This window comes from Megalops cyprinoides, chromosome 16, assembly GCF_013368585.1.
Source record: "Megalops cyprinoides isolate fMegCyp1 chromosome 16, fMegCyp1.pri, whole genome shotgun sequence".
Taxonomy (NCBI): Eukaryota; Metazoa; Chordata; class Actinopteri; order Elopiformes; family Megalopidae; genus Megalops; species Megalops cyprinoides.
The window spans coordinates 7,409,300-7,429,787 of NC_050598.1; the positions used below are offsets into that span (position 1 = coordinate 7,409,300).

The following is a 20,488-nucleotide window of genomic DNA, read 5'->3' on the forward strand; positions in this document are numbered from 1 at the left end:
TGATGTCTGCTCCTTTTTGCATGACATGACTCAAACTGGATTACCTAACTAAAACTGAAGTAAATTTCACACATCAGAATTTGATCTGCAGGTGTCTTTGCACTGACAGGAGAACCAAGACTGAGGACTAAAGTGATAGGACAAAAATAGCCATACATATGATGATAACCACAGAATGACATCGCAACAAGACCCACCTGGTTCACCAGCCAGTCCAGGCGTCCCTGGCTGTCCCTTGTCCCCTAGTTCTCCAGGGAGTCCTGGTAGTCCAGGGAGCCCAGAGGAGGCCCCCAGGACCTCGCCTGGTTGTCCCTTTTCCCCAGGAAGCCCTGGCAGGCCGTTCTTCCCTGGGATCCCGGGTATGCTCTCACCCGGAAGCCCTGGTGCCCCCGGGTCTCCTCTAGGCCCTGGGAATCCTGAAACAGGACCAGATTTCCACTGAAGGACAGGGCGCAATGCATATTCCCTTTGTGTAGGAGAGGTATGGTTCAGTGGAGCCTCTGAGCCGACATATTGTAGTCTCTCCATATCTGCAGACTCCCAGAGTCCCCAGTGGTTGTGCGGGTCTTACCCTGTGGTCCGGGCTGCCCCCCAATGCCTGGGTCTCCTCTCTCACCCTTCAAACCATCGAACCCCGGCCGCCCCACATCTCCTGGGAAACCAGGCTGGCCTTGTAGACCTGAGACAGACACAGGTGGCATTAGAGGTCATCACATATGTCAACTTCTGTAAAACATCATTACAGACACCGACAAACCACACAGGCAAGCACACCACATTTAGCTGTTGCATCTTTTAAAAGGCGGAAAGCATGGCTAGAAATGCTCTTAAGAAACCTGCCTAATCCTATAGACTAAAGGCCTAGTCCTATAGTAACCTGGCTGGGTATACAAAAAAAGAGCTAATCCTAGAAGACACAGAGTCTTAAGTGAGTAATGACTGAGCATGTTTTTTTCTCGGGTCATAATCCCTATTGTTGTTCACACAGTCATAGACACCCTATAGGTTTTACCCTCTAATTGGGTTTATCATGGATATCCCATTTCTCATTCATGCCTTAAAGTAACTAAATTAAACACTCTAAACTGGAATTGGTTTCACTTTGACTACAGACTGAAAGTTGTCTAGACTGGCCATGTCTCTCATGGCCAAATTCTGCAATATGCCCCAAACTTATGGGTAACTGGTTGGTCTCCTAGGCTGTATAACATCTGTATGTAAGGCATTCACCCATCCAGGAGAGGTTGACACCTCTAATACAAACCTCTAAATAAATCTTTCATTTAAACCAAATGAAATGTAAAGCTAAGATAGTGAATACTGTATGTTTTTTGTAGTTTATCCTGCTTAAGAGACTTAGTATATGAGTCATTTTCAATCAAACATTCTCAGATTATAAAGAAACAAACCTGGAAGCCCTGGAGGTCCGGGAGGACCTGGGTCGCCCGCTTCTCCCGGCAGCCGGCAGGGCAGCGTGGTTCCTGCAGCAGAGTTAACACCATCAGAGGGGTGATGGGGCGGTCCCTGGGCCACATTTACCCTACCCGCTTTAGTCGTTCTTCAAGACTGATCACTTCTCAGACTAAGTCTACAACCACATTTATATTACTACAACATACAACTTTAGATAATGGTTTGCGCATTTTTCTTGGGAAGGCCAATCTTTGGGATGTGAACCAAATGGTCACTAAATCTGGTTATCTCTACAATAACTGATTTGTTGCAGTTTTGAACAGTGAAATTAGTTTTGATGATGTTACCATGGTGAATAATGATTATCTCACATTTTTAGAATGTGCCTTTATCATTCAGGTTATTGAAGAGAGTTGAGATGTTGATTATGTACTTTGACTGGTGTTAAAGTGAGTGACTCATGCATTCAGTGTAAACCATTCAGTAACAGAATCTCACCGTCATTTTTTTGTATAATACTCCCACACTGCTGGCTGAGCTGTAGAGCTGGTGGCATGAGAACCACGGCCTCCCCTACCATCCATCCTAACTGTGCCTTTTCATATTGTCCAATTCATTACAATATACTTCATGTCACCCTCTGTTTTTGGCCCCCCTCAGCAACCTTATTTTACACTCTCCTATTGCCCCCCTCCCCCATACCTTGTATCTCATGTCACTCTCTGCTTTTGACTCACTAATCCTGTACCTCATCCCATCCTCATCTAATGTCCCCCAAACCCTGTACTTCATGCCATCCTCTGTGCTTTCCCCTAAATGCTTTACCTCATCTCACCATCTGCTTTGGTTCCCCAGTCATGTACTGTATCTCAGCCTTTCTTTTTTCCCCTCCCAATCCTGTACTGACTTTCACCCTCCCCATTTGACCCCCAGTCCTGTACTTCATCTAACCCTTTCCTTTTTAACCCCAATCTTATGTATCTCACACTCTCAGCCCCCACCCCCCATGTTAAAGCACCCAGAGGAGCTGCATTGGTCACATGCACCAGGGCAGATTAGCACTGATTGGGCAAAGAGGGAAAGTGCTGCTTTGGGTCTTTTTCCACCATCAGTTGACTGCACAGTGTCCGAATGCAGACACGCATAACTGTACTGGACGATCCACAATACCGCCCACAGTGGACAGATCACCGGCTGATTGGATCAAACACCTCAAGAAGGGAAAAGGGGTGTTGTTTGAGTGTGTGGGGAGAGATGGGGGTGGTGGTTATTCTCAGCTTGAGGTGTCTGATACAACAGGGGCCACCGCCACTCTGGCAGCCTAGGCTGCAGCTCTCGGCATCTCACCTCCCTCTGCGATAGAGGCGTCATTAACCCCCGCCTGCCCACAGCAACAGTCACCTGGTCAGACAACATGCACAGGAGGGGCGAGAGAAACTGAGAGATCGCAAGACAGGCCATCATTCATTCATATAGGTCATCATCACTCCAGTCATCGCGCACAAGCTGAGAGATCAGAGAGTAGTGTTCCGAAATAAAAAAAATCATAATCAGCAAAATGTTTATTCAGGCTCATTCAGTTAATGCCAAAGCAATTTTTGGTCTCTTCAGAGGTGCAGGATCAAAGCTATTCCATCTCAGAGGAGGAGAGAGTGATGGGGTTGTATGTTTTTAATTACCCCTGTCCAACAATGGGACAAGGTCGATGCGGTGAGCCAAATTAGGGAATTTTAGAGTTTGAAAACCAGGAGTGAACTCTGGTAGAACTTGGGCTGCTGAGATTTAAAGGCCTTTAAACTTCCACTTTCACCACTCTCCCCTGTTCTCTCACAATGGAACGACCCAGTGCTCATGATCATATTAATGAACAAAATGAATCAGTAAATAAAGTTAGCCAAGGCATAACTGTCATACAAATGCAAATCACACACACACACGCTCACACACGCATACATGCACACCCACATGCACACACTCAGGCACACATCCACATGCTTACGCACAGTTGAGTTGAAAAATGCCATTTGATTTGTGTTGTGCAATTTTGGAGAAGAAATATGACTGCAAAGCAAATACCACTTAAGAATGTGAGCCCCTTTATAAAACACAAAGCTAATCAGTGCTAGGGCACCCTTTTAAAATGGACACATAGTCATCCATAATGCAGATTAGACTAAACACCTACAACGTTTGCATAGTTTAATATTCATTTATGATATGTTCAATTGAACTACAAAGAAGCATGCAGTCACCCTCATCCGAGACAGCACAAACACAACAGCTGTTGCGCACACAGCTATTAAATCACTCTGATATGCATCAATCAATGAAGCAGCAAAAAAGGTTGCTAAAGGAAGTAGGCAAATCAAGTTGCATAAAGACCATGGAGAATAAACTGCAGTGAGTGGGAGATGAACTAAATGAGCTGGACTTCTGAGTGCATTCACCAGGGTTACCAACTGTCTGCTTGGGTGCAGAGCTGTCCTGCTGAGGTAAGCTCTGTGTATTGGGAATGGGAAATTTAATTAGAATTAAAAACATGACATATCCTTGCAAATGCTGTGTATTCTAATGTACTCCCTGATATGACCAGGGTGGTACCAATGCAGGATGTTTCAGGCCTGCCATTGAATCAGATGATGTCCACATGGGTGGATGGCTGCCTTTTTAAAGTGTGCCTTTTGCCTACACGCACTCTTTCCCACAGCCCCTACCTGGCGGGCCAGGTAATCCTGGCTGGCCCGGGAGGCCATTAATGCCTGGATCTCCAGGAAACCCGCGGACACCCGCGGTGCCCTGGTACCCAATCCCAGCCTCTCCGGGCTCGCCCGGTCGCCCTTGCAGTCCGGGAATCCCAGGGAAGCCTCTGTCTCCGACCACCCCATAGCCAGCGTCCCCCTGCAGAAGAGAGAGAGGCGTCATCACATGGAATGCAGTTTCAGAGGCCTGATTAGAAGAGAGACAATCACACTGAGTCAGGGGCTGGTCATGTCCTCTCATTCTCACGTATGTAAGATGAGTGGTAATCATATGACAGATATAATAAACTCACCCAGAGAACCTAAAAGAGTTTAGGGGCATGATGTTATGTACTGTGTTTGGCGTTATGATGTACAATGTTCTGTGTTTCCAGTTGAGAAACTGTATTTTACAAATGAAACTGGAGTATTTATGACCTGTGTAAGATCTGACTGCACTGTTTTTTCACCATTTTGAATTTTGTGCAAACTCCTGAGGGGTGGAGCCATGAGAGCTGATTGACATAAATCACTGACTCTGTTGCACACTCCACACAGTATTGACCCGCGCTTCTACTGTTCAGGACAAGTGTTCCCAAGGACCATGATAAAACACAGAGCACAAAGGCCACAACGCAGAGGCTGCTGAATTGGGACTTAACCTTTAACCTCGCCTAATGTAGGCTTACCATTCATTTTAAACGTTGCCCTCTCTGCCTTCTCGATGCAGGTGCCTAGCAAGCCTTGGGCCATTTTCCACCGCAGGTGTAAGACCCTCCTCTACATCTTCCATCCTGGCTCCCCTCATAGTTACAGTACATAAATCTGGCCTTTTTTGTACAGTCATTTAGAGTTCTGATTGCACTCTCACGCTAGCTGTTGAAATTTTGATTATTGGCACTTAGTCTGTGTGCCTGAGTCAAACAAGTTCAGGTGAGGTCTGGCATTCTCTGCATGTACACGCTGTTCATGTGGTCTTGCTACGTGCAATTATGTACATTTGCTTTGTAAGTCACTCTGGATAACAGTATCTGTGAAATCACTGAATGTGAATGTAATTTGAGCCATTTCCCTTCCCGCAACACTTACACACCCATTTACACAGATTGGCTAAGTGGGAATGTCATTGTCGTGTAATGTGCACTGCTTAATTGCACTTCCATTTGCAGCCTTAAGAAGAAACGTTGTCTGTCTGGTTGTCTTGGCAACCTGCGTCCATCTTGTTATAATGAACTGCTCCACTGGTTGATTGATATAACATTACGGGCATGCAGAGCGATGTCGCTGTGAATGTGAACGTTCAGGGATGTCGAGAGGGCGGATGGTGTCCTGAACTGTAACGCAGGGAGACACGGATGCGGGTCGACTCACTGGAGGTCCAGGTTGCCCTGGGAAGCCGGGAAGCCCATCTCGGCCAGGCTTTCCCATGTCTCCCGGCGGCCCGCGGGGTCCCGGGCTGCCGAGGTCACCTTTCGCACCCCTGCCCAATGGGAAAAAGGACTCGCCCTTCTCCCCCTTCCGGCCAAAAAAGCCTTGTTCGCCTGGGGGACCCTGCAAAGAAAAGGCAGTTGGTGGCTTTTCGAAGACCTTCACTCGATGTGGTTATTGTGAGTCTCTGTGTCCACTTCGGTGGTGTGAGACTTACAGTGAGACCCGGGGGGCCGGCCAAACCCTGGGGCCCTAGATCCCCGGTCACGCCCTTCCTGCCGAAGAACCCAGGCATTCCCGGCATCCCGGGCAGGCCTGGTGCGCCCTGGGCACCGAACCCGTTGCCCCCAAGGCACTGGCAATCTCCGGGGTCCCCTGTAACACGCCGCACAGAGTTCAGGAGATAGGACTCACCAGCTCACTTACCCAAGGGCCTAAGCACCACTCATATTTTACACTAGTCCTGATATGATAAAGGCAATATTTTACAAAAGTAGGAAATCATAACATAGAAATATAAAATATCTGTATATTTAGAATAGAATAGAAACTTATCTAGAATAATTTTGATATATAAACCATGTTCCTAAACATGATGCTTGATATTTGGTTTAAGTTTTCAATTTATATTATATTCTACTTACAGTATATTATCTACTTAGTGTATTACGTTACATTACTGTCAATGATAGTAATGTGTAATGACAGTAATGTGGTGTATTCTATAACAAATATTATTATGGTCAAGGGGCTAGATGTAATCATATTGTGTAACTACCTGTCCATCATATATAAAAACTGCTACAAGGTTGGTGTAGTTCTGTTGTAGACTTATCAGGCCCCTATAGTACACCAAACACCAAAGTTAATCATGTCTGAATATCCAGTCAGTGACAGCCAGGTCATTGTTTCAATTCAATGCCAACTCTCCATTGAAAAGGAAGATGTGCTTGCCAGTCCAGCACTCTACAAATCAGAACAGCTCTCTGAGTGACTGTGTGTGTGTGTGTGTGTGTGTTGGGGGTGAGGGCGTACCTTTAGGTCCTTTGAATCCTATGGCACCAGGTAGACCTCTTTGGCCTGGCTGTCCTGGTGATCCAGGGATCTCAGATGGAAATTGATTTAAAGGACCTGAACACACAGTTCAAGATGTTAGCTCTCTGTTCTCGTTCTCTCTCTGTATCTCTCTCTCTCATGCTCTCTCAGACACACACACATACATACAAACACATACAAACACACACACACACACACACACACACACACACTTTGTGTCCTCAGTGAGCACTACGTTGCTGCACTGTGACAGGATGATCTTTCTTTCATCAACAAAAAACCAAAAGAAGATAATTACACTTGACCATTTTCAGAAATATTGTTGGTTAGTTGAGCACATCCAGTGTTTTGTGGCTGTTCTGAGAAAGCAGAGGAATGGCCGGCTTATCTGTGTCTACTTTGCCACATTGGATAAAGCCGTGACATCCAGCAGGAGAAAAAGGTTCTGATTGTTATTATTATGGATTTCCATTAAGGAACAAGTAAAATGCATCTCCCAAACTTCCAAAGAGCAGTCAGAACAACAAGAAGAAAAGAAAGCAACGGATGGTAATGTCTGCCCCAACATCCATCATCTTTAATATCAGCTGTTTGTTAAATGGACCTGAATGTGCTTCATTTCACTAAAACACATCCTATGCACTCAGGCTGATGGATGGCAGGAAGCAGGCCAACCTTTGTTGCCAGTTCATTTTCATTTTGGAGGGAAGTGTGACACCCAGTGGCAGACTGGTTGGGGGAAGCGGCCTTTCACATCCTGGCAGAGTTCCAAATGGCTTCTGTGTGCTTGCTGGGTACTGATCACACATCAGTGATATTGATTCGGCAGGTCAGAAGGACAGGACATATGGGTATTTTGTTGGCACTTGACAGATGATTTTTATTCTGGGTTATTGTTTATGGTGTAAAAGTGCTTTTTTGGGCAGTAGGCCTGCAGACAGAGGGAAAAGGCGCTGAATGATAGAGACAGGCCTCAATACCCATGGAATGTGCCACTACAGGTAGAAAAAAGATGGCTTCCACTAATGTAGACCAAACTGTTGGCAGTCTAGACCTTGATGTGGCTGAGGTATAGAGGCTGCCCTGATGAGAGCTTTTAGCTGAAACATGTTGTTTTTTGAATATTTTTGAAAAACATATTATCTGACAACCAGTGCTGTGACTTTTGATATGTACTCTTTTACTTATGGAATTGTGATTCAACGCTAGTAGCCTTCTTGGGTTTGTATCAGTCTATTAAAGCTATAGACAACTGTAGGCTATTTGTAGTTGTAGAATAACAGCAGGCTATTATTACTGCAGGCAGTCTATTACAACACACAGTAATGGGGGGGTTCAGTGAGAGCAAGTGCTGATGGAAGCTTCTTATTTCAGGTTTTTTGGTAAGGGAGAGGCCAAAGCTAGTGGCATGCTTTCGTGTAGAAATGTCCTCTTAAGCGCATAACATTCGAAAATGCTTTCTGACACAGGAGACGACAAACCTCCACAAAAGCATGTTTTAAGGGTGGTTAGTCCAAAGGGGTTTTTCCTGCTGTCGTGTTTGTTTGCTTGCGGGGCCGAATATTGCATGAACGGCAGCAATATTCCCATTCTGTGGGATACCTTCCACCATCTGCCCTTTCGGGCCCAGCGTCACATGAAGACACGGCACAGAGGCGGCTTGAAGAGGAGGACAGTAAACACAGTGAGTTACACCTGCCCGCTCGGACCTCTGACCTCAACAACATGGGAGCAATGGAGGCAAAGGCTCATGGGACAGGGAGGGCTCTAAACCAATCAGCGCAAGACAGCTCAGCTATTCACACCTGTTGCTCCATCCATCACAGTGGACTGGAGGTTTAGGGAAAAGGTTCAGGGAAAACCTGCAAAAACAGGGATTTTCTCCTACTCCTTGATTTACAACTGAACCAGTGTTTTTTGTTCCTCTTCATGTTTGTGTACCTTGTGTTTAGGGTATTTACTAAAGTTAACCGGTTAGATAAAAATAAAATAATGGTTTCATAATAATGGTACATAAAGTTTTTAAAATAAATCTAACCATTTTTAACACCACCCCATGAAAATGTTTCTCTGAGAAATATTTAGCTAACATATACATGGATATGTGTAGAAAAATGTAATACAAAAACATTCACAAAAACTAGTTCAGTCTAGCAACTTCATCACAGGAGGCTCTGGTTTTAGTTGTCCAGTTGTGACATCATCAGTTTTCTTCTTTAGATAGTGCTTACCGGATTCCCCTTGTGGCCCCGGGGGCCCTGGAGGCCCTGGCAAGCCTGGGCTCCCCGCAAGGCCCTCACTCCCAAAGGAAGGCCGGCCTGGGTTCCCTTTCTCTCCTTTTGGTCCGATAGTACCAGGGAACCCTTGAGCCCCTGGCCGACCTGAGTGAGAGAAATGGGTGGGAGCATTGGAGAGAGACAGGGGAGGAAGACGTATCATTATTATAACTCTTATTACTATATGAGCCCGGGATTCATGCTTGATAGAAGCAGGACAGCAGTTTTACCTGGGAGGAAGGATGGGGCTCCTGGGAGTCCGGGTTGTCCTGGGAACCCTGGTGGCCCGAGGTCACCGATGGGGCCTGGGAATCCATCAATCCCTGGATCTCCAGGAGGACCTACCACCAAGCACAGGTAAGGAGGAGATGACACCAACGTGTGGTGAAACACAGACCTCTATGATTACGTGAAGCTGCACTGCTAATTTGCGGCAAACCGAGTTTGCTGCAGCTTCAGTGGCTGTGGAGTACTTGTGGTCATGATAAGCCAGTGTATAACATGCAGGCTTCCTTAGTTTCCTGAGTAGTTTATGAGGGAGTCAGCTTGGCCATTACCTTTGACAGCTGACCCATCCCCATTAACAAATGAAGGGGGCCCGGGGGGTCCTGGGTCTCCTCGTTCTCCCTGGCAAAAACAAAGGAAAACATTCACATGGCAATAAGAGGTGTACTGTAAAGCGGGCAGTGGTGTTGCTGTCCACTGCAAACTTACCACCCACAGGGTGTGGATTAGCTTTTCAATGGAAAGTTTTCTCTTTGATAAGACAGATAGATCTCTCTTATTTAGATTAACAGGCCATGGTTTGTACAAGTCACCACATTCATATGCTTTTATCCACACCTCGTCACACAAGTCCATTACTAGACTGAATTTAATTGCCTCATGTGACTTAATTAAACTGTGATTATAAATCTTTCAAGGCCTTTAACAACAGAACCAGAGACATTTTTCCAGGAAAATACATTTCTTCCAAACTTACTTTAAGTCCAGGATATCCTAACTGTCCAGGGAATCCAGGGCTGCCAGGGAACCCCTGGATAAGAGATATCACATGTATCTGAGCCAGTCACTAGCAGGAGAAGCTGGTGCAAAAAACTGCAGGGGTTTAAAATGCTCTACCTTTCTGCCTGGAGGCCCCATTGGTCCATTTAAACCAGGAACACCCTAGAGGACCAAACAGAAATATCAAAACAAGAAGGCTTCTGATGTGGATTCTTTAAACCTACTATATTCAAGAATCAGGAAACTAATGACTGCCATTCAATGAAAAGCTGGATAGACAGGGATGTTCAGATAGCTATACTCTTGTTACATGTGCCTGAATATTACTGTCAATACAGTATGGTTGATAGAAAGTAATCTATGTATGCTCAGATAAAAACTGTTGTACTATACCACACAACAGCAAATATGTCAAGTATGTGTGTATGCATATATGTACGCACGTGTGTGTGCCTGTGTGCATGTGCTTGTATATGCATATGTTTGTATATTGTATTTCTCACTAAATTACTTCATGCATGTTATGGGAAGTGAAGCCAAAGGCAATGTCTGATTCCGAATGGACAAAAAGTTAATATTATTAATAATAATCATTAGGCAAGCAGTGACGCACCCTCGCTCCTGGCAGTCCTAGAATCCCCTTCTCGCCAACCTCGCCCGGAAACCCAAAGGGACCCTGTAAACATTTGGCACCTCTTACCACATCATACAGTTTGGCTCAAAGACACATACCATGCTACCACATCAATTAGGGGGAAAAAACACAGACTCCTACCGGAGGTCCTGGAAGTCCTGGCTGACCTGGTACTCCCATGAATCCGTATTCACCCTGAGAGACAGAAGACAAGAGTGAGTAGGGTGCAAACAGGCAGTGAAGAGGGAGAGAGAGAGAGGAGAAAGACCCCGGCCATAATATTGTCCTCACAATCAGGAAATCCCAACGTCTTCTACAACAAGCTCAGGAAAACCCATACAAAATGTTACCAATGAAACAAGCAAACAAAAAAACTCAACACTACCAGAATCATGTTTTAAAGATGTAATTATCTGTCGTTTCAATCCCGTCAAATCATTTTGTCCTCAGACACAACAATGGCGGGTGAAACCTTTTTCCCAAAACATCAGCCAGGGCGTTACGGTCCTCCATAACACCCTGGAGTGATTCCTACACTACTGTGCACGTAAACCATCTGCAAGAAAGTGTAGAGTGTCTTTCAAAACTCACTGAAAACAGTCATATCTGAAATATACACACATATGCAAACATCTGTGTATATATTTATTTATGTAAACGTATTGTTTTAGAACAGCAGATATGGTTGGATATTAAGCATGAGCAGAAAATTCTCCCTTGAACCTCAGGCCTCTGTTCAATGTAACTGTAATGTGCTCTGTCAGTGACTTTAAAGCCATTGTCCACAGGCTAACATGATTAGCTCACAAGCAGGCAACAGTTTTTAAATTCCTGCAAAGTGTTCTGGAATGTGGCAACAAATCATGACAGAAACTCAGTGTACTCAATTTAGAAACTGAGCAGATGAAACAACCATTGACATCAACTGTATTCTACTTCAAAACAGGATTTATTAAAACTGCAATGTGTTTATCAGCTCCACAATTGAGAGGCAAGTGGAAAGACATGTACACTCCCCAGGTGAAATGTTGAAAATTAAGCACCTAAAAGACACGCAAAAGTGTCCATTTGGATAAATGTCTTCCACACTATTCAACGCTTATTTCAACTGAATACATTCTGTTTACGTCTTCTCCCCTTTTTTCACTGACTTTATTGTTAACCATGTATATTTACTTCATGTCACAACAATGTCTTCTGAATTTGTGCAGGAGCACTGACACATGATGAATACAATCTTCAATACACCTGCATGCAGCCAATGGCTATTTTTCATAAGACACTGCAGTACTGGAGAGCACAAGCCCATCAATGTCATCTTAGTAACTCATGGGCACTTGACATGTCACTAGAGGGTGCTATTGAGCAGGGCAATGAGATCCTGGCTGCTGTAATCCACAGAACAGAGCCAATGTGCTCTGCCAGACATTGACAGACTGGACCACTTGGGAGAAGACCAATCTTTCTTTATGGAGGCGGCCTCTTTGTTTTACTATTTTGTTTGCTTTTGTATCATTTGTGGTAACCTATAGCATAATTTAAGTAAAATGTCAATACGCCCATTTAGGTTTTTATCTCTCTGCACAATCTTCATGTCACCTGCTGTATGCCATGTGTAATATAATGTGATATGTCACATGTCATCTTAATAATAATACTTAAAATACAAATAAAAAGAATTATTAAATGTGAATGAATAAAAAATAAAATAAAATAAAAACACTTCTACTTAAGGAAACTGGTTTTTACATCTAACTCCTCGTTTCTCAATACAAAGGCTGAGAACAGGTGGCTAACACTGTGCTTCCACTAGTCTGGCTGCAGGTACATCTCAGCATGGCTGGGGATCTGTACTGTTTATATTATCCTTCAGGTATCACTCAGCTGGCTGAGAGCGGTCTGGTTGGCTCTTCATTTCTCACCTGATGCTCAATATGATCAAACAGACTGCACAGAAGCAGCTTAATTTGCTGAATGATGAATCAGCACGTTTCCTTTGCATATTCTATACCCTCAGCACTGCATTCACTGCATTTCTACAAAATGAAGTCAAACATGTAGGAAATTCATACGACACAGCGCTCACAGTCGCATTCCTGTACACGGTTTCTCCTATGGCTCAACAACACTCAGCTCTTTCTCTCATTCCCTCTCCATCTGTCTCTGAAACCTACCCTGAAACTCATCTTCCCCGAGACAGACACTGCTGTCCCTGCGGAAAAGACCATCTCCTGGAGTATAGTTTTATAGTTTTATGTAGCCTTATATATTATATTTTGTATTTGTTAGCATGATGTAAGTTTAAATAGTTCTCCTCTGTGTTGGTCTTATGGTTCTTTGCTAGGCACTTGCAATGCTAAGAGATTTGGAAGGTTTTCTTTTATGATCAGTTTGAGCTCTCTGTATATTATGCCCTTGTCCTTGCAGCTTTCGTGGTATACACTGTATATATCTATATATCCTACAACAAAGGCCTTTTAAGTAACTCTGGATAAGAGCATTTGTCGAATGGACAAATAACTGATAAAATCATAACCTTTTAGAGTTTAGTTAGACTTTTAGCAGGGTTTCATCAGGATCAGAATAGCAGGCTAATGTGTTTAGGTTGTATTCCCTGGTTTGGTTTATGCTCGCTAACATTAGCTGAAACTTGCTCTTTGCAATTGAGGGCTGTAACGTATTTGCAAATATTTTTACAAATATAATTTCTCTGGGTCAATAAATTTAATACAACATTGATAAGGGACAGGCTTGTTTGGAAGAGTATTTACACACAAACGTGTGTTGCAGAGCAACTGAAAGTGGGAGGATATTTGTGAGGTGGTCCTTTCCCCTGTAGGAGTGAAATTCAGATCATTATTGCCCTTCCGCTAATCTGTGTGATACTATGTCAAACCCTTCCACCCTAACTGTTGCTGGAATGTCTGCAGAAGAACAGGGCTGTGTCTGCATTTGTCCCTGCTACCTGAAAACATCACATATATGTTTCACTGGAATAAACATTGGCATCATGATTGCTGTTGAGTAACTGGCCATAGACTTCCAGCTTGTAGAACTATATCCCACAAGGCTTCAACATGAATTGGGATGTAAGAATGTAGACAAATATGCCAAATCACTGTTACATCACAGCCACCATCTAGTCTAGCTAGCTAAGTGACATTATTTGACAGCACCTTGATCTGGTGTAGTGTGGCTGGATTAAAATGTTAGATTGTTAGGTAGAACATAATCTTATGTGTAGCTGTTTAAGTGCAGCTACGCTGTTTTACTGTATTTAGGCTGGTCCCTCTGCTTTGAATGACACTGAAGCCTCAGTGTTATTTTCTATATAGAGGACTGTCTAATCAACTGCATAGCTATTGTGTTGAATGCTGCGCCACTACCACAAATTGCCAGTAGGGGCTATGCATGGGCACTTTGGTAATATGTGAGTGAACTAGGCAGCACACATTGCCTTTTTCCTCAAGTGAGACAAATGATGTCAGAAAGCAGCGTGTTCATCTGTGCATATGTGACTATGAATCAGTACTGATTGATATGTCATTCTTAGTTGCTGTGAGTGTTTAGAAGTGGCAGTCCTTTTTTCTGACAGGGATAGGAGTTGCTATAAACACTGCTCAAAAATAATAGTGACATTTTTAAAAACTGCTGGCATCATGGTGTTAAATATCAAACTTGTACATTAAAAGCATAATAAACAACAGGTATAACCATAAAACAAAAAATGTAAACAAAGTTCATATCATGCCATATTAGGGAAAGCAGTATTTTAAAACCCTGTTTTAGCAGTGGACAAAGGCTTTAAGCAACACAATATATTTCAAATCTTATTTCAAAGCTTTGTTGTTTCTTGCACAAAATTAGAAGTTGAGCAAGCAATGAATAAATGTATACATAATAAATGATGGCGTAATTTTTCCAGCAAATTAAAAGACAAAGTTAAAAGGAGTTAGACTGAACAGAGGCCTCAGAGGGTCTGCAAGTATGCTGGAAGGGGCCTCATCGGGCAAAAGGTACTCCCTTTCAGAGGAGCACAATGCAGCTCTATATGAAACACATACCAGAAGGTCACTAATCTGGTGGTCCTTTTAAGCCCACATACATTAATGCATTTGAAGATCTTCCAAAGAAATTTTTTTTTTTTTTGCATTTTTCCATTTTTCCACCCCAATGGAAATGGCCAATTCCCTGAATTGTTACAATGCCCAATTTGTCATTGATGTTCGGTCCCATTGCACAGCCCCCACTGTCAATCCGGGAGAGCGTGGACAAGCACGTGCCCTCCTCTGAGACACGTGATGTCAGCCGCTGCTTCTTTTCACACTGCAGTCCACAAGCCAAGCTAGCACAGAGATGAGTCGGAGGAAGACATTTCATGCGCAGCTTTGGCATGTAGACCACAGGCGCCCAACTGACCAGCAGGGGTCGCTGTTGCTAATGGGACCGAAGCCCCTGCCGACGTACCCACCCCTATCTCCGGCGGAACGAAGCCAATGTGTTCCGCCTGTGGGCTCCTGGTCACTGTCGGCTAGTGACACGCCTGGGATTGAACCCAGGCTGTAGCGTTCAGTCTGCACTCAGAATGAGTGCTTTTACCGACTGAGCCACTCGGGAGCCCCTTCCAAAGACACTTTTACATTCTTACATCGTTTACTATCTTTCTTATTTTATTTTTTTACTTATTTTATTTTACTTATTTTATTTTATTTTATTTTATTATGTAAAGTTGAGTTGGCTCTGAGGCTAAGAATTTCATTACTTGTAATGATGCTGTATTGTTATCAAGTACATGACAATAAACTTGAAACTTGAACTTGAAACTTTTAATTCCATTTCTTGACTTTCTAAGAACTTAGAAGTATGTTAATAAGATGACGTATGCGAAGAACAATAAAAATAAAACTTTTATGTAAAAATGACCCCAGACATTCAAAAGGAGTAAATAATAACTTGAGACATCCTTTTCCGGAAAGAAGTAGAACTGATCAACCTCAAAAAAAAAAACAGCAGCAGACCCCTGGCTCCCCACAGGAGGAGCCAGAGAGGGGGGTTCTGGGGGGCCAAGAGGGACACTGGGATGGGGGGGATGTGGACGGTGGGAGAGTGACCCACTAGCCTCCTATCCCATTTTGGAGGAAACAGGCTTTGGACCAGCAGGGGGCTCCATCTACCCAGCCTCAGCCCCTGACCTGGGCTGTTGCCGGGGGAGCTCTTGCGTGGCACGTGCCCTGGAACTCGGACCGCATTTCTCACAAACCTTAGTTCCTTTGTCTCCTTTAGGAAAGCCCACAAACTCCACCACTCCATTGACCAGTGGGCGGCCGGGGTCGCCGGGGAGGCCCACGTCTCCCTGGATGCGGTAACCAAGGAAGAGAGAGTTTTTACATGGCACACGGTGCGGGGGTGGGGGAGGGGACTGGGGAGGGTTGGTGGAGGGTGCAGGTTTTTTTTTTTTGCGGAGGACTGTGTGTGACCCCAGGGAGGGTGGTGAGGTGGGTGGGACGAGGCAGAGCAGGGCAGGGGTAACATGAGTGGCCGGGTATCAGTATGGCCCATGCTGGAGAGCCACACGCACAGCACGACCCCCCCACCACCATGATGCTCTGCTACCTCCCCCTTCATTTGACGTAAACAGCCTTTCACTGTTTTCTGCTGCCTATCCATAGTCTGCATTGTGTCAACCTTGCACCTGGTGCAGTGCAATAACACCATCCTTGTGCTATCGTACAGTACTGCACTCTTCCGTCAATCAAACACCATCATTGGGGGTTTTCAAATTCCACCTATGACCAACAACACTACAATATCTATTTATCTGTGCAGTTTTTTCTGGTAAGAGGTGGATGAGGGAAAGAAGACCCAGATCCTTTTTGTCAAGGCGGAGGCAAGGCAGACTATATCGATGGGTTGGGTAATGACAAAGTCCCATTTTGGTGCTGGCAGCTGCGTAAAATGGAACTGGGAATTTTTGAGCCCGTACTGGGTGTGTGACGTGTGGCCTCGGACAGCCTCGTGCCCTCTCTCCTGAGCCTCCCCCTCCTCCCACCTGCCGATCCCCAGCTAGCGCACCTCCCTGGGCTGGAACCACTGCTCCCGTCCGTGTTACCTTATCTCCTTTGAAGATAGTGCTTATAGCTGGCTCGACTAGCGTCTCTTCCCCCTGCTCTCCTCGGGGTCCGGGTAGACCCACGTCCCCCTGGGATCCAGAGGAACACAGTCGTTAGCCAATTGGTGTGCTGCGGGGGAGGAGTCGGGGTGGGGATATGGGAGGATACGCCCCCATCTCCTCAGAGCTCCTCGCCAGACAGAAAGAGCAAAAGACAGGGAGGGCAAGAGAGAGAGGGAAAGAGTGAAAAAGAGAAGGAGAGAGAGCAAGCAAGTGAGGGAGAAAGGAAGAGAGTTAGAGTGACAGAGCGCAAAGAGTGAGAAAGAGAATGACAGCAGAGAACAGAGGGGAAGCAGGAAATCAAGAAAGCAAGAAAGGGGGTAGAGAGAGGGTGAGGGGAGAGGGAGAAGAGACATTAAGAGGGCAGAAACGGAGCAAAAGGAGTGAAAGAAAGCGGGAGAAAGAGAAACTCCACACTCTGGAGGTTTGTTCTCAGAGTGTTTGACCTTGGAAATACATTAATCTACATCTGGACTGTGTGCATTGAGTATGTCAAAGTGGCACAAGGCCAACCAGCCACATATTACTAGTTAGTGTGTCTTTCTCATACAGGCCTCTGAATGGTACTTCTACAGAAAATATTAGGCATGGGTCAAGCAGCAAAGTCTTCTGACTACAAGGATCATCCTATCAACACAGTGTGCTGTCAGTCCCTGAGATGTTACACTTTCATCTTCATATGACATTTGGATGCCCGAGGCCAACTCTATGACCGTATTGGCCCGAATATATAAGGTGGGTGGGTATATAAGGTGGGTTCAAGTGCAACCTGCCCTATGTTCAGGGTGCATTAAGTCAAATTTGCAAACATTGTGCTAGGTGGGTGGCAATTAGCCAAAGTGATGCCAATGGATTGAGAGCACCCTCAGCAGTTACAGTGAGCAGCTAGCACAGCAGAAGGAAAATGAATATGCCTGACCACAGTGACCACGTTGAACAAAGTGGATCATAAATAGGGCGAGTATCCAGGGGACTAAGAAGCTATGATGACAATTTTAAAAGTAAAAACTGAAGCAGCATCACGAAACAGCTGTTGTGCCTTCAGAAAATTCGGTGTAACCGAAAATAACCTCAGGCACCTCTGCAAGCAGAAAGGTCGTCTGAATACCATCTACCAGTAGAGATAATTTTGTGTGTTTAATATTTGACATAAAAAACAGGGAACCAATTGTAGGGACAATAATGATAAAACCTTGATACTGGATTACAGATGCTACATTAATTGGACTACCACCCACTATTGCAAATAAGATTTATGTTTCCCCATTGTTTGTGTAAGTTGCTTTATTTCTTTGGTTTGAAAAAGTACATTTAAACACTTTAGAAAAGCAATATTTTCCTTGGAAAAGGGCATTGCGTTATGATCAGGACTGCCATATATTCGGGCCAATATAGTACCTGCTTTTACAAAAGAAACTACTGGAGGGCACATTCAATCAAAATATAAATGCAATTTAAAATTTAATTGTCAAAGATAAATTTTGAGCAGCAGAACCAAATGAAAATATTGATTTATAAAGATGTCACAGACATTACCACAAAAACAGCCAAACAGCATTTAATTATAAAAGTATTTAGATAATTTTCCTCCTCCCAAACCGAGACTATAATGGATTCCAGAACCAAACCTCAGGCAAAATGTTATCCAGCTCTTTCTTTGCCTTGCCTGATGTAGCCTCCTCCGATGAGCATTTAGCAATAGCAGGTTTAAACAGGCTTAAATTTCAAATGAACTGTCCCATTCACATGACTTTATTAATGTTTGAGGGTGAACAACAGGTCCATGCAGGGAAGAAAAGATGGTGTTTTGAATGATGATGGTTGTTAGTGATCATTCTTGTTCGTAAATGGAAAAAACTACAACTCCCATGCCCCTCCCCTTCCAATTGAGATCAAAGGAAAATAAAGTGACACAGGAGGCGGGAGCAAGTGATTCCAGCACCAATCACAGACCATTCATATTGTTGACCAGCATGGCAGCTCACAGATCTAACGTGTCCGTCATTCTTGTCAATTTGTCACTTATTCATGTCCAATAGAATTTTCAGACAAAGTTTTTGAGGTGGACTAGTCCATCACCTGGACAACAAATCTCTGAACTGCCATGAAACTGCCGGTGAAAATAAGAAACATTCCATTAGTAGTGACACACGGTTTAAGGGTGCAACATCACAAAAATGTGATTACACTGACAAATCCCAGGCACTGTCGGCATACACAGTTTTAGCGCAGACTTTGCAAGGGTGAAATGAAAATATACCTGAATAAGTTGGTCAAATGGTTACAATTACCACAGTGGCCCTACTGGCATTCAAAAAAAAAAGACTAAACCGTTTCAAAAAAGTATTCTTCTGGGAAGCAAAACCAGCCAATGAGCTTGTTAAGAAAATGGTAAACACATGGTATGTTGAGGTAGATGTGTGAAGAGAAGAAACAAGAGGAAGGGGGGACCCAAGCGGCAGAATGAGAATTTAGACTTCATGCAGGACACCCCTGACATGCCAGTACTCTGCCACAAGGGGCAATCTTCACTTCCTGGAGGACTCCAGTGTCTAACTAAAATTTGTACCAAGAGTGATATCTACCACATTTCTAATTTAAATAATCTGATCAACTTACGTTTGCATTTGCTTTTCAAAAGGTGACCTGTAGTTACTGTCTATTGGCTGTTGCAAAGCACGCCAATTATCTAATCCTTTCAGTCAACAATGCATAAATCTGTCATGTATAGTTGTATAATTTCAAGGACTTGTGCAAAATACAAATGTGCAGACACTAAAGAAGCCTCCAGGAAGGGGTCTCATACTCCAGCTGTTGCCTGTTAAGTAACTAACAATCAACAGCACCCGCATGCAGTCCAAAACCTCTATCCCAAACCTCTGACAAGCACTCTTGCATAGATAGAGTCGATTACAGACACAGACACACACATGTACATCACACATGCACAGGTGGAATGAACAGAACTCAGCCAGAGTGGCATAAGCCTGGGGGTCTGAGAGGTTTTTCTTTTTTTGTGTGTGCATGTGTACTTCAGAGACTGGTGACTTCATGGCTTCCCACCCAATAGGAAAAGTGGGAAGGGGCAAACCGCCTCCTGCCAGGGTCTCAGTCACATCATGAATGGAGCCTGCACTGAGGGTTAGCACACTCTCAGAGGTGAAAACAAGGGAGGAGGTCTACAGTATTCATCCTAAAAATAAAATATGTCCAATATTAATAGTGACAGATGTGTGTGATAGTTTTTTTAAATTTCAAGATCCTGTGGCAACTGTAGCCTTTACACCTTCCTGAGGAGGGGAAACTGCTAATGAAGAGATCTAGGCTTCTTGACAGATAAAAATCAAAAGTAGGCAAATGTGAGACTGAAGGGAAATGTTTTCTGTTTTCATGTGAAAACAGTTCTTACCTTGTCTCCTCTTTCGCCCTGGAAACCCTGACTGGGGCTCCCCTAAAAAACAGGAGGGTGCATTGTGTTGGCTAGCAACAAAAACTACCCAAGACAGACTTTGGAAAGTGTACTGATCACTAAACATTGCTGTGCATCTAAACTCTACAGTAACTCACAAGCACAAAATCCATTCTACCCAGGTTTATTGGGAGGAGACCTTGCTGGTGCTCTGAGAAGTAAAATGACTGGGAAAGACCTGAGTTTTTCCTTTAATGACCATCATCTTAAATGTCTCCAGAGAACAGGCACAACAGAGTAAGAAGGGGGCCTAAGTTAAGTCAAGACTGAGTTACAATGTGGCCAAGCCCTTCTGCTCAT

General features: G+C 44.1%; 1 protein-coding gene across 1 annotated transcript in view; it reads right to left on the reverse strand.

Annotated features, from left to right (window-relative positions):
- The window catches only part of col4a6 (collagen, type IV, alpha 6), a 101,830-nt gene that overhangs the window by 14,543 nt on the left and 66,799 nt on the right, over window positions 1–20,488 (reverse strand). The window contains exons 12-29 of the mRNA XM_036548467.1: window positions 20,129–20,170; window positions 16,660–16,749; window positions 15,811–15,903; window positions 10,692–10,745; window positions 10,530–10,592; window positions 10,034–10,078; window positions 9,894–9,947; window positions 9,469–9,538; window positions 9,142–9,252; window positions 8,867–9,016; window positions 6,615–6,710; window positions 5,797–5,954; window positions 5,523–5,702; window positions 4,128–4,311; window positions 2,761–2,814; window positions 1,410–1,481; window positions 572–679; window positions 198–416 (exon numbers count right to left, since the gene is read on the reverse strand). Coding sequence (XP_036404360.1) covers window positions 198–416; window positions 572–679; window positions 1,410–1,481; window positions 2,761–2,814; window positions 4,128–4,311; window positions 5,523–5,702; window positions 5,797–5,954; window positions 6,615–6,710; window positions 8,867–9,016; window positions 9,142–9,252; window positions 9,469–9,538; window positions 9,894–9,947; window positions 10,034–10,078; window positions 10,530–10,592; window positions 10,692–10,745; window positions 15,811–15,903; window positions 16,660–16,749; window positions 20,129–20,170 — 1,843 coding nt within the window. The remainder of the gene's footprint in view (window positions 1–197; window positions 417–571; window positions 680–1,409; window positions 1,482–2,760; window positions 2,815–4,127; window positions 4,312–5,522; window positions 5,703–5,796; window positions 5,955–6,614; window positions 6,711–8,866; window positions 9,017–9,141; window positions 9,253–9,468; window positions 9,539–9,893; window positions 9,948–10,033; window positions 10,079–10,529; window positions 10,593–10,691; window positions 10,746–15,810; window positions 15,904–16,659; window positions 16,750–20,128; window positions 20,171–20,488) is intronic.